Genomic DNA, 14,620 nt, shown 5'->3' with positions numbered 1-14,620 from the left:
TGCTCATCACTCCCATCATTCCTGTGTAATCATATTGGGGAGTGATTAAGTTGGAGCCTGGACGCCAAACACTAAATCTGTTGTAATAAATATATTACATGATTGAACGTGAGTTGTCTGACAGAACTAAAAGAACACATCTGGAATAGTAATTAAAAGTCTGAGCATAAGGCATCATATATGTAAATGTCATTATGTTTTATAACCATGTTCAAAAGATCTCCAAGCTGAATATACATCATATTCATGCCCAACACAGCAGCGTTCCCAACAGCAACAAATCCTCTGCATTATTCAGGTGAGAGGTGGAGCAGAAGGGTGCAGCAGACAAAGGCAGGAAGTGATCAAGTGGTTTTCCTGACAACAAACAGAAACCAGTGTCGGCTCTTATCACCAGAAACTCTCTTGACATCTTTGTCAGTGTCTTCTACGTGTGGAAACTGCTTTTTCACCAGGAGATATTTGATTTCTTTTTTTTCATTCATGTGTCTGTCGTGGGTCATCAACCCCTGCTGTGTTCCCACATTAGATTCTGCTGGATTTCTACGGAATTTACACTTGGGGGAAAGACGGACATTTGCATTCACAGATGCACCTCCTCCAGAGAAAATATTGCATAAATACAAGCATACATTTTATAACAGCTGCACCAACCAACTCAATCTCATGTTATATTGTTTTAATGTGTCTTTTTTATCAGTAACATAAACCAATTGATGATTTCCTTAATTAAACAAAAGCAAACAAATTTTTAACTGAACTTTCAACAAATCAATAAAAACTTATAAATCACTAACTCCATCACACAGAGTTAAATGAACAGGCAGAGAGACTAAGCAGTTCTTCAGTACATGATCATACAACAGTGAAAGCATCAGAATGAGCCGTCTCTTCTGTGATTTGCTTGTGTCTTGTCTTGTTACACGTTGATTCAGCAGAAAACAGTTCAGTGAGATGTCGCCTAATTCAGCGAACCTTGGCATGAACCTTGAAGGGGTGCGGCACTCGAGTCGTTCCAGTAACGCCTTCTTTACTCAGCTCGACACCGTCAGGAGCCGTGAAAGAGAACTTCTGCAGTAAACCTACCAAAAAAAGAAACAGCTCTATCTTGGCCAGGCCCTCTCCAAGACATACACGTTTCCCTGAAGCGACACACACACGCATGCACGCACGCAAACACAGACACACAGACACACACACACACACACACGTGTAAGAGCACAATATCACAAGATGTATATTCTGGGTAATGTTTAAAATGGAGGTTAATCTGCATGGTTTACCTGCAGAGAAAGGCAGGTGAGCTTCTTTCCTCACAAACTTTCCCTCAGCATCCAGGAAGTGTCCGGGGTTGAAAGTGTGCGGGGTTTCCCACTCATCTTTGTCAAACAGCACCGAGGTCAGAACGGGCATAAGGGACGCACCCTAAAAAACACGATTCATAGGTTAACAACAAGCAATGCTGCAACAACAACACACACATATTTCATTTCTCTTTATTATATAAATATGTCATGTTCTGACTTTAAATATTACATTGTACCTTAGGTATGAAGTAACCACCCAGTGTTGTGTCCTTGGCAGCTACTCTGAGTCCATTCAGAGGAACAATGTTCCCCATTCTCTGAATCTCATGGATGACAGCGTCAGTGTAGGGCATGTTGGGTCTGTCGGCCATAGTGGGCTGACGGCTCTGTCCGATCACTCCGTCTATCTCTGCCTGGACCTTTTCTTGAAATTCATCAAATAAATGGTTTTTAACTTATGGCAAGGGGGAAATATTAAAAACTGTATTCCTTGATCTGCCATCAAACATCATGATCCTGTCTTCATGTCTGTTAGAATGCCACTGACAGCACACATATATATTAGCTACTGCTAATCCATTTGTTTTTTTGTTACATCTGATTCATGAAGTGTTCTTCTACGGAGAAAATCATTTATCTGAGCTGTCCAATCCCCTTGGGTCTTGATTTAGTTCGCTGCCTCCACTGCCAAGGACAAGGGCAGACTGCAGCGGATCATTCGGTCAGCTGAGAAGGTCATCGGCTGTGACCTGCCGGCTCTCCTAGACCTGTTCCACTCCAGAACCAGTAGGAGAGCACGCAAGATCATTGCTGATCCTTCTCATCCCGCTCACCACCTTTTCCACAGACTTCCATCCGGAAAAAGGTTCCGGGCCACCAGGACTAAGACCTCGCGCCATCTGAACAGTTTTTTCCCTATGGCAGTGGGGCTCACAAACAAGCCCCCTGCATCACACTGACTCTGCATCACACTGACTCTGTCCCTCCCACCCTGCACATAATTTATACTTGATATATTAGTGACACTATCACCAATCTCTTAGCACCGCACATGCCCATAACTCTGGTACTGTATATATTTTGTTCCATTTTGTTCCATATTGTTGTTTTATGTTGTTTTTATATTGTTGCTCTTATATTGTTGTTTCTATATTGTTTTTTTATGTGTATATGTTGTTTTTGTATTGTTGTTTGTATATTGTTGTTTTATGTATATATGTTGTTTTTATATTGTTGTTTTATGTGTATATGTTGTTTTTATATTGTTGTTTCTATATTGTTGTTTTATGTGTATATGTTGTTTTTATATTGCTGTTTTTATAATGTTGTTTTATGTTCAGTGCACCAATGAACGACACCAAGGCAATTTCCTGTATGTGCAATCATACTTGGCAATAAAAAGAATTCTGATTCTGATTCTGATTTAGAAAAAGTAGCCATATTAATATTTCCTATCATTCAACACCGCTTTAAAGTTGCCAATGTTGATAAGTAGATTAGTCCACTGCTTTGGTCCAGACCATAGATTGTAAGATGCACCATTTTGAAAGGACACTCAGTCAAACAGACACCCATAATCACATTCACATCTGTATATAGTAAGTACACCTTTAGTAATTTGTGTTTTTATTTGGGATGCACCGATATGGAAATTCTTGGCCGATACCGATCATACTTTTTATGCAAAGTTACACTGCACGAGTCAAGATAACTTAACAGACCTGTTTTGAGTGCCAACAGTTACTCCCGCTTCATTGAATTTCTTAACTTTGACATTCAGAGCACTGGGCAGAAATCACATCGCGTCAACACCCACCGTGGGCCTTCGCGATGCTTGTTTTAATTAAACAGTCGGATTCCCCTGGTCCGCACCAGTTCTTAATGCCTCTGTATGCTTCTCCGAGTCCGTTGCGGACGGACGGACACTTTTTGATTGATAGTTCTATGAGCCTTTTTGTTCCAAAAACAATTCACTGCCAGAACAGTAGTTTAGAGAAGCCTACCTCATGAGATATATAGAAGAAGTCCACACTGGTTTATTTACGTCCCCCCGGCTCCTCACACACAGTGAACGATGAAAACTAACAGAAAAAGGCTGTTGATGACCCGACAGACTTTGCTGAAATGCTTATGGTGTCGTGTCTTAGCGCAGCGGTACCCCGGTCTTGTTTCCAAACTGCGTTGCTAATTCAACAGCTGCAACAGATTGAAGCTACACGGAGGCAGCTGTCTTCCCCCCCAGCTTCCACACACAGTCAGCACGGACATGCGATACTAACTACTACCAAGTGTTTGCTTCTAACCTGATGGTGTTTGAGAAACAGTGTCATGAGAGCCGTGGGATTAAAGTCAGCGGGTTTTTGCGCTGTTCCCACCGCAGTTAGCATGGTGGCTAGCCCGCCAGCCCTGTTATGATAAACCTTATGTGACCGTACACACATGCCGTAAGTGCTCTCACCAGCCACCGTCAGCCGGACAACGCCGCTGGCTTAACACACTTGTCACATTAATCAAAGCGTCGTAGTTATGATTTAGGTTTATTGTGGTTTAGGGAATGAAACAGGAAGTTTGAGGTCCGGAAATGATGTCGTCCCGAAATGCAGGCGTTAGCGGACCAATCACAGCCAAGGGCTATCCGTGGGCTCTCCGCCATGCCGACGTGTAGTTAGAAAAATCAGAGCTGCACGAAAAGCTCTCCGAGGAGCCCCGGAGAGGGCGTTCCGCGGCGGAGAAGGCGGTCCTATCTGTCCGTGTCCGTCAAAACGGAGAAGCATACATTGGCCTTAAGTCAGCTGCTAGGCGCCAGCCGAGGCGCACCGCCGGAGGGTTCCCCCAGCGGGCGCCGTAGCTGAGGTTATCCGCGAGAAGGGCCCAACACGCGCCAAAGTCGCCGCCGCCGCCAGCCGTACCTGGTCCCCTCCACCGGATGGCGACGGACACCGCCAAGAGAAAGAAAGCCCCCGCACCAGCGACGCCGTGAGGCTCCGCTGACGACGACCTGCCCCAGCCCCCCAAATAAACTTGAGGCGTGCAGCATAGCGAGCCTCCGGCGGCGTGGAGAAGAGGGCAACGGGGCTACTGCTCCCCCAGCCGCGGACGATACATCGGTAAATGCCTAGTTTTTATAATTTACTATCTTCATATTGAATGTTTTTCTTTCACAAATGCTTTAATTAATGTTGCATTAGTGTGAATTTTGCAAACCTCTACACAGTCAAGGACTCTATATTCTTGAGCTTTTCTAACTATCTATATGGTGATTTTGGTTATAGTTATTCTTTTAATTGTTAATCAGAGTTCCAAATTTGTAGTTAGTTCTTTCAAGAGACTTAATCAATAAATTGTCTATCTTTCCCCTACTTTGAACGGTGGTGCCGAGAGGTAACCTTAATTAATAAAATGCCTTTTATAATATTAATATTTGTAATATTAATATTCAATATCTTTTTTATGATAACCATATTTATTGAATGACGAAAGGCACCCCATTTAAGGGTTTCATGTTAACTGTGTCAATTGCACAAGACAGATACCTTTCCAAAAACTTGTAGTGTACTTCTTCTGGAATTTTAACCATTTTGTTGATATAGTGTTGCAATATATTGTAGTTTGTGTCATATATAATGTTTCGTATAGTGTATATTATATTAACCTAATGTAAAGCTGAACAATCTCATCATTTCAGATTGGAGCCATGTTAAGCCAACATTGTATTCGTTGTTGTTGTTAGCATTTCCATGGTAACAGCGGGCTCCACCAATCAGCAATGTTGCTATTATACTTCAGGATTGTGGATCGTGTCGTGCAACTCCTTGACATTGCAAATAATATGTGTTTATATTATTATGCAGTTGTTACATGAACTTGTGTCTGCTACAGGAGCATATTACATAGTTTCACATGCTTGCAGCTTGTTGTGAGTCTTCCTTTGGATGGTTACAATATTGACTGACTTTGCTACTGTGGCTCCACCTCCTGGAATGCTACTTCAAAGACTCCAGAAGTGCAATAGGGCAGCGTATGTATCCAGGATATTTTTGAATCTTTTCTGGATAATAGGAGGAGGTGGAGATGTGTTGTCCATCTAGACACAGTCTATGGTCCAGAACAACTCAACATGGATGGTTTCATTTGGTACTCATGTTCATATTCCCTTAAGATGTATTGTAAAGACTTTGTTTCCTTTAACATTTCAAGTAGCAACATTATCAGGTATATCGTTTAGTCTATCACCCTGGCATTTTAATGAATTAGCTAATGTTAGCATGTTAACAACCTGAACAAAGAAGTTGAACATATTCATCATTATTCCTGCATAAAATTATCATGTTAACATGATGTGTGTCCGTATGCTGATGTTTGTATTAATAAGTAGTAGCATTTACTAAGTATGGATGGATGCAAACGTTTCCTTCCTATTTCACAGCTTTCTATGCAGCTTTGCACGTGACCTACCTTGGATCTCTGGGTTATTGATCAGATAAACCAAAGCCCACTGCAATGTGGTGGCAGTGGTCTCTGTTCCGGCCAGGAATAGATCCATAGAGCACATAATCAGATTATGGTCAGTGAAGCCCAAGTCGGTGTCTTTGTGCTGTTCAGAGAGTGGATATAGTGGTGAATGATTTGCAGTATGAGGGAGAGGGCCAAAATTCCACATAAAAAAACATCTGGCCACGTACATTTTCCATTTCAATGAGGAAAGTGTCGATGTAATCCCGGGGATTGCTGTGGTCCAGGTCCTTCTTGTGCCTCTGTAACTCCTGGTTAATGAAGTCTTGGAGGTCAATATAGTTTCTGAATAATTTGTTGTGAGGACCTGGCAAGTACTTCATCACGTTGGGGAACGATTCATACAGCTACATGTATGAAAACAGCAGAGGAAAGAAAGTTAACATTTTTTGTTTCAACTTTTAAATTTTGAGCAGAGACGTGGGCCTCCTGGTTACGGAGAATCGACCCCCTCAATTCCACCTGAGAGCGTCCTCTCTGGCAATGATTAAACTTTATGTGTGTTATTGACTCACCAAAGCCCATACGGAGCCTTCCAGCCTGATAACCTCAGACAGATATGTGAGCATGGTCTGGAAGTTGTGGTCGCTGTACTCATAGCGTTATCACCATCTGGCAAATGATGTTGGATACAGCGTTGTTAAAGAGGCCTGCTGTGCTGAAAGGTTCACCTGGAAGAGAGGAGTCCATGTTAGGACAACTCCTCATGTGGGATTATGACCTTATTGTATGCTGCATTTCAATCACCTTTCTCGTTCTCCATCACGTCCTGAAGGTATCTGATCTCCTCACAGATGCTCTGCTCCATGAGACTTTTACCCAGGCCAAATGTACGTAAGGTGGACAAAGCAAAACGCCGCTGTTTCTTCCATGTTTCACCATTACTCATGAACAGACCACCTACACACGACCATGCAGAGGAACAAAAGAGTGATCAACTTGTGGGAAGTCACTTCTGTTCTGCACTGGACAAGAGAAAGAGAGGGATGTTTCCACCTGAGCCGCCTTTGTATATCCTGTCAAGCATCGGACTGTGTGGTCGGTCCACAAAGTTGTCAGCTTGTGCCACTATGGATTCCTTCACCATCTTATACCCAGTCACAATCACCATCTTTTCCCCCCGAGGCGGACACTGAACACGTTCCCGTAGACATCAGCCAGCTGCCGACATGAGAGAGGGAGATTCAGCTGAGCCAAGTTTTTTTTTACTTTTTAAATTATATACAATACCTACTAATGCACCATAACAATGTGTCAGCTATCCTTCTAGATAAAAATAACAGAATATCAGGTAAAGCATAGTTTAAGGTTTCTTCTCCTAATGAATTTCTAAAAACGAATCAAATAGTAAATTATTTCAAGTTGTGTGACCAAGTTATACATGTTGTAATAAAGCACATATGCCACTATCCTGATAGAAACAATTGGAATATTCAACTGAATATATATTTGTTCTATTAATTCAATTAAGACCAATCAAGTTTAAATGTGTAATAATGGGTCTATTTTAAGAGATTTAATGATATTTATTAATAAATGAACACTTAAATAACTTAAAAGTTGTGTAAGTTGAAACCTGTAATATTTACCTTGGTAAAAAAATTGTGTTGATGTTTGCTGTCCATACTGAAGAAATTCCCCACAATGGGCAGACCAGGCGGTCCTGGAGGATAATTTGGTGGATTCCTGTGTTTGATGAAATCTGCCATTAAAATAAAAATGAACAGAAACAGAATCAACCCCTTAAGGTCGAAACTCAACAAAAAATCATAAAGCCACATGGTTTCAAAAGGCAAAGCAGCAGCGGGAGGAAGGTCTGTGTTTTCCAGTACTTTCTCTTCTGACCAGTGTAGCACCAGTGTCCAACCTTTTATTTTGGTGAGTAACACAAATAAACCAATCAGTACAAAATCTATACAAGGGTGCTGACATTTAACTTGTGTAATCAGTGACAGATAACCCTAAATTACCTTTCCATCAACAAACCAGACCTTTGTCAGGGTAGATGGGAGGAGGCTTAAAGCAGTAGTGCTATTCACAAACTTTTTTGAGATTAATAATGATGTTTAATGTTGAACTTCACCTGAATATATTGAAAGACAAATCCCATAAGTAGAAGCTCATGAAACAAATCTCAAGTTTCTTAGAAATGGTAGAAATTGATTTTCAAAACACAAGGAATATTTCACAACACAATAGTTTCAGTGCACTACGGAGCCCCCAAGGGGACACGAAAAAAAAAAATGATGGGTGAAAAAAAAGGACGGACTTTTGTGAGATCCTGAGAAAATTTTGCAAGCTCTCAAGAAACTTTTGTGAGATCGCGAGAAAGTCCCGAGAAACTTTTGCGAGATCCCGCAAACAAAGTATTCTTGACCAGACCGGTGTTTCGTTGATGAAAGAAGTGGAGCAATGGAGGACGTCTTGGAGAGCGGCGGGGAGGAGAGAAGAAGAGAAATTCTTGCATCCGTGACCGGCGCTCTCCAAGTCCCTCATTAATAAGAAGTAATTTAAACTTTCTGTCCTTTTTCTTTCTTATTGTGAAAAGCAGTTATGAGAATGTGGGGGTTTATTCAAATATGGGGGAGATGCAACCATTTGTGGTGAATGAAGATTTTGTTTTTTGTGTAGGTGTTTGGAGCCATTTGAATCACATGAACTATGATCTTTTACAAGAAAGTGATAGGGGAAATTATGTATTTTTGAAACAAAGCATAGACAAAAACAAAAATTAATTTAGGCAACAACTTTTTCTGAGGGGTTTGTGTCATTGGTATTATTAAGGCACGAGCACCAACAGTGCGGAGGCCCTTTTGAAATTGTAATAATTATTTATTATTGAAGTTGGAGTTTGATAAGGGAGTTGTGGAATCACTGTTATATAAGTAAGTAAAAGTTGAAACTTAACAACCAACTTATCTAGATTAGGGGTCATTAAGAGATGTAAAGTTCAAAGAGCTGCTTGTTATGTATTATTGGTCCATAAAGATTTATCAAAATTTAAAGTGAGCTTGTTACTGAAGTACCTAAGGACCTGTACATCAAAGCTTCTCACATCAGTGATCAGTGCAAATACATTGTCGAACGGAAAAATGTAATGAATAATTCAGGCTTACTACTGAGTACACAAAAACAACAGAGAGCAGTGGTTTGGGTAAAACGGTACTTAAAGTTGTGTCGGTTAAGTTTTGCTTATAAACAACAAAACATGTTTTCACATTCAAAATAACTGTAAAAAGCCCGGCTGTGGGTGGACTGTGGAAATCATGGCTTCAATTTGCTAAAAGAACCAATGAACAGTCATTGAGTGCTCTCAAGCCAAAGACCCAGACGACAGGGAATTTTGTCATTGTGGTTATTTTACTATTTATACTCACATAGTAGTCAATTCATTCTCAGTATTTTACAATTGCAAGTTTCGATATACAATCATTGTCTTATTGTTTAACTTAAAATGACGGACCTTTGATGTGTTTACTCAATTATACAAATACAAATCTTTGATTTTGTGGCCGCAAGAAGACTGTGGACATCCTGCTAATTGATGCCTCTGTCTTGGATGGGTTGATGGAAGCTGGAGAGATGGAGAGCCATCAACGGGGTGTTGCGAGAATCCTGAACTCGTCTGGGGAATGGGTAAAGCCCAGCACACCCTCCAAGCTGGGCATTTCTCCAGGAACAGGAGAGAAGGTGAAGCGTTGGAGGAGAGACGTAAAGAACACAAACAGCTCCATTCTGGCCAGGGGCTCCCCTAAACACACACGTTTACCTGGGCGCGGAGACAGATGAGATTGAAGGTTCTGCACTTACAACCTCTTATACATTTTTATGGTAGCAACTCTTATAAGACAAGGAGTTTTAAAGAAATCAACGAGTGTAGAACGAACCTGCTGAGAATGGCAAGAAGGCGTCTCTCCTGCGGAACTGACCCTCTGCATCCAAGAAATGGTCGGGATTGAAGGTGTCTGGAGTCTCCCACTCATTCTTATCAAACAGCACAGATGATAGCAGTGCAGTTATACCCATGCCCTGAAAAGAGTCATGGGATGCTTTTTTAACCTGCTGTGAATGAATCATTTGCAAATTTCACAACTTGACATTCATCTGGGTGAGTGTGGACAACTGTCTTCTACCTTGGGTATAAAGTATCCTCCCAGTGTGGTGTCTTTACTCGCCATTTTGGGAAATCCCATCGGAACAATGTTACCCATCCTTTGAGTCTCGTGGATGGCGGCGTCAGTGTAGGGCAGGTTGGGTCTGTCGGCCATAGTTGGCTGACGAGACTGTCCTATAACCCTGTCTATCTCTTCTTGGACTTTCTCTGTAGAGTGAGGAAGCAGAACCAGTACCACAACATTGGCCATTAAACACAGCACTCCAGTCTTTAAAATAATTAATGAGGCTGAATTGACTGACTCTGTATCTCTGGGAAGTTTATCATGTATACGAGCGCCCAGCGTAAAGTGGTGGCGGCTGTTTCCGTCCCGGCCTCGATCAGGTCAAGCGTGCAAATCAGCAGGGTTTCAATGTTGAAGCCAGCCAGAGGATCATCTTTATTCTGATGAGTCATCAATAAAACAGGTTATTTGATTTGACATTACTCACGGCTGTGGCCTTCATACTTTACAATTCACTGATGCAACATGATATTTAACAGTCATTCTCATCGAGGACTTTAACATCTTATTTTCCCAATAGATAATAAAAACACAGACACCACGCCCTCTCAGGATGGCTACTGAAGCTGTTATGGCACCAGTGCTGAGCAACTATACAACAATCCTGTTTAGGTATGACACAGCTGTAAATAAGAACAAATTTAAAAGAAACTTTTCAGATGGTTCAGAATAAACTCTTTCAAACCAGTAACTACTTGAAATGTTGTGGCAGATCAGTGTAAAAACGCTTGTGTGGGTAGGCAGGTCAGGTCTCTAACAGTGGAAGATATAGATATTCATACTGTTTTCTTGTTTTGTCCATGTTATGATAATGGGCTGATTAATAATCTTTCTTTGTTAAAATGTCCACGATGTTTAACAAATCCGTGAAAGCATAATAAAGATCATACCTTCTCAATCCCAGACAGGTATACATCTATATAATCTCGAGGGTCTTCAGAGTTCCACTCCTCCTGGTGCTTCTCAATTTCCTTCCTCAGGAACTCTTTGATCTGTGCGTAGTTGGCGTGGACTTTCTGGTGAGGCCCTGGCAGGTACTTAAACAAGCCAGGGAAGGCATCATACAGCTGTTTGATGGGACACAGTCTCGTCAGCCATAGACAAGGTTTCTATTTTCATGTGAAAATGTTTTCGTTTAACTGTTAGAAAAGTACCTTTTAATATCCAATTTGGTATAAGTCTGCATGCATCTTTATCTGTCTTAAAAGAACTGGATGTAGCATATCATGCTGCCTCACTGTAAATAATATGAAAGTGTTCAGTGAAAATCATTGTGGTTTATAGAGGGACCACCTGTATCTTTTCTTTTTTTTGCTTTAGTGCTGAAGTTACGACAACACTCTGTTTATAGCTACAATAAGAGAACATCTGAAAGAAAATGTATCTCCTAACCAGAGCTGCTTTGTTGAATATACTTTTTCTTTCATGATCCATGTGCGCTACAAAGTGTATTAAACCAGGAATCATTACCCTCGCTTAGCATGTTAAGATATATTTTAAAATCAGTATTCATAGAACAATATCATTGCATCCATAGGATTGTATCCCATTGATTCATTAATTCCTCTAAGTGTCTGTTTTGTGATTTAGTCTGTTCACAGTGTTCTAGTACTTTTTGTGTTATTTGTTATTTATTAATTCGCGGCCCCTCTTGAAAAAGACTCCCTGGCAGAAGTGATATTATATCTTAATCAGAGCTTTGCTGGTTGAAGGATAATTAAATAAAAACAAAGATGAGCAACGCAGTTTGTTTTTAGATCACAAGATAATACTTCATACAGGAATTACCTGAGTCTGAGGAGAACCAGCGAGCAGAACGGCCTCATTGTCAAGCTCAAGAACCCTGCGAAAGCTTTCGTCACTGTATTCGAAGCGATGCCCGAACACCACAGAGGAGATGATGTTACCGACTGCAGTGTTCAGGGTGTAGTGGGGGTTGAAGGGTCTTCCTGGGAATATACATTAGTCAATTCAACTCAAATGATAAATCCCACAGGAAAAATCACAGATGATTTTCGCAAAGCTATTGTATCTGCTTGCCTTGTTCCTCTTTGAACGCTTCACAGAGACAGTTGCTTTCCACTTCAATACATTTCTCCAGGGACTTCCGGCCCTCTCCGAAGTGACGCAGGTGAGTGTTGGCAAACTTCCTCTGTTTCTTCCACAAGTAGCCATTGCTCAGTGCGATGCCTGTGAACTTATCACTTTAGCTTGTTGGCAAACAGAACAAAGATTCATGCATGTAGTTTCAGAATAACGTGAATACTGGGCAGAGTTTATGATATGATGCTTTTTCATGTGTTAGAACTCTTGTCACTATTGACAACCTCCAGAACTTTGAACAGCTACAGTTAACAGTTGTGACCCTCTATCCTCTCCTGTACTGGATGCCTATTGGGAGGGATAAGATGTCTGTGACCGTTTTATCGCCACACAGATGTGGCATTCAAAAATGATCCAGTAGTTGCATGCACATTGGTTGTCGATATCATGATTTCTACTCAAATGCTTCAACACAACATAAAAACGATTTAGTTGGAGAGAAAACATATCTTGCAACATTCATTTATTGACTCACCGAGGCCCTTGAAGACAACATGGAAGAGAGGAACGACGGGTCGATCCACGAAGCTGTCCAGCTGGATGACCAGTGCCTCTTTGACCATCTTGTGTCCTGAAATAAACACCATCCTCTCGCTGCCTCTCCTCAAGCTAAACACTGGCCCATACTCCTGAGCCAGCTGGAGTCAAAATAAAAATTACTCAATAAGAGAGAAGATGTTTTGAAAAGAAACACAGACATTTTTTTCCACAGAAAGGTCAATTGTCAATGGTCAATTACATCATCGCTAACCACAAATTCAAACATTAAACGTATCAACCGCTTCGACGAGAGTTTTGTGTCGATCAATTTTTTGGGCTCATTAATGTAAGTTTCACGTTGTTAATGTTGTAACCTATGTTGATGCGGTTTACACTTGTTTCCTCCACCAAGAAGGTTACGTTTTCATTTGGGTCTGATTGTTTGTTAGAAGGATTTTGCAAAAACTACCAAATCAATTTCCCAGATAAATGTGGTTTGAGTTAAATACTTGAACATGTACAGATATGCAATTCACAAATGATAGCAAAACATTCCTCACGTCATTATGCTGTGTGTGTGTGTTTGTGTGTGTGTGTGTGTGTGTGTGTGTGTGTGTGTCTGTGTGTCTTTGTGTGTGTGTGTCTGTGTGTCTGGTTGTCTGTGTAGAAAATAACTCAGAAAAGCATGGACAGCTTTTACTTCCATTAAACCTGACTCCAGTGAAATACATAGAAATAGCAGCAGAGCAAAACAGAGACCGTCACACATGGATACTAAAGAACGACTCTACTGTGTTCATGCACACTCTCTATGAAGTGTCAGTGTTCATCTCACCTTCTCCATTGTTTTGAAGTCAACTCCGGTGAAGACATTTCCTAGAAAAGGCAGAGCCCATGGTCCAGGTGGAAGGTTGTTAGGCCTCCAGTTTCTGATCACATTAGTCAAAAGCAACAATGCAAAACCAAACAGGAGCCAACCAGTAAAGTCCAAGCAATCAAAAATAGCTTGAAAAATCATAATGAAGATGTTTCAAACAGCTCTCTGAAAGGCTGTGTTAATCCCATCAAATGTGGGCGAGGAATGATGGAGTCCAGGAAAAAACAGGCTCGACCAGGAAATGTTACGTAATGTTGTAGGCCCCTAAGGACCTTTGGCCTCCTTAGTGAAGTGAAAAACAGAGCTGAATCTTGAGCTCTTCCAGCTGACTGCTTACTGTTTGCATGAAGCTGCATGTCAGAGAGGTCCTCCAAATAATATAGAGACAAAAAAATACTTTCAGTGATCACTTAGTATCAATGAATTAGTAAATACAATAAGGTAAGAATATGTATTAAAATATATCATATTTTATTTCATTCTAGAGCCTAGTGTCAGTGCTCTGTCTTTATCGCCATCACAGGTCAAACCTCGTCCAAGGGGATAATGAGCCAGAAACAAGCGTCTATAAGTAACATAGAATGGACTGGAAGAAAATACTGGACTTTTTCTTTATTATGTAGACACACCTCCGATGGATTCATTGGCAGGAAGTGCTGCTGATGCAAACAGGAAAACAGAAAGACCGGCAGATAAGTTTCATATAATCTGAGCTGTGTTTAGTCACGGCAGCTCGCTTATATATCGCTCTAAAACATCTAATCATAGACAAGTGAGGAATGGAGATGCTGTCCTCTGTGTCCTCTGTATATAAACCATAAACTATAAACCCCTTCTTTAGGCAATCGATTTCCCTCATCATAACGTTAATACCACTCAATAAGTTCAAACTTTTTTGCACATTCGATTTTGTCAGACTTTCTAAAACCTGACTTGTGTCGCAATTAATAACAGTGATGCTTCTCTCTCAGACCCCTGTGTGCGTTCACATGGTGGTTACAGTCTGAGGTTTGGCAGGTGAGAAAAATCCAGAGCACCATGCTACCACTCTAACTGCCGCTTACCAGACTGACTTTGTGTGATACCTGCTGCTTTAAGGAATTTAGTTTGCACCATTCAGTTGACTGGATAAATCGTGATGTGAAGCGGGACAGACATTTTTT

At 41.0% G+C, this 14,620-nt stretch overlaps 1 protein-coding gene and 1 pseudogene across 1 annotated transcript; both read right to left on the bottom strand.

The window, feature by feature from the left end:
- Positions 1–664: 664 nt before the first annotated feature.
- LOC133961262 (cytochrome P450 2J4-like) lies at positions 665–7,677 on the bottom strand (annotated as a pseudogene).
- Positions 7,678–7,817: 140 nt separating this feature from the next.
- Positions 7,818–13,648, bottom strand: LOC133961263 (cytochrome P450 2J2-like). Its single transcript, XM_062396336.1, has 9 exons — positions 13,416–13,648; positions 12,576–12,738; positions 12,038–12,187; positions 11,786–11,946; positions 10,888–11,064; positions 10,236–10,377; positions 9,953–10,140; positions 9,707–9,848; positions 7,818–9,588 (listed from the first exon to the last, which is right to left on the bottom strand). Exons 1-9 carry the CDS (start codon positions 13,596–13,598, stop codon positions 9,413–9,415), a joined length of 1,482 nt encoding a protein of 493 aa, XP_062252320.1. The 5' UTR covers positions 13,599–13,648; the 3' UTR covers positions 7,818–9,412.
- Between the last annotated feature and the right edge of the window lie 972 nt (positions 13,649–14,620).

The sequence above is a fragment of the Platichthys flesus genome, chromosome 9 (assembly GCF_949316205.1).
Source record: "Platichthys flesus chromosome 9, fPlaFle2.1, whole genome shotgun sequence".
Classification (NCBI taxonomy): domain Eukaryota; kingdom Metazoa; phylum Chordata; class Actinopteri; order Pleuronectiformes; family Pleuronectidae; genus Platichthys; species Platichthys flesus.
Note: the sequence above shows the minus strand (reverse complement) of the source record. Positions and strands in the feature narration are given on the sequence as shown.

Coding starts and splice junctions, on each gene's coding strand:
- LOC133961263 (XM_062396336.1), bottom strand. CDS start 13,598: ATGATTTTTCAAGCTATTTTTGATTGCTTGGACTTTACTGGTTGGCTC. Junction 12,739..13,415: donor ACTTCAAAACAATGGAGAAG/GTGAGATGAACA, acceptor TTTTGACTCCAG/CTGGCTCAGGAGTATGGGCC. Junction 9,589..9,706: donor CTTCTTGCCATTCTCAGCAG/GTTCGTTCTACA, acceptor CTCCGCGCCCAG/GTAAACGTGTGTGTTTAGGG.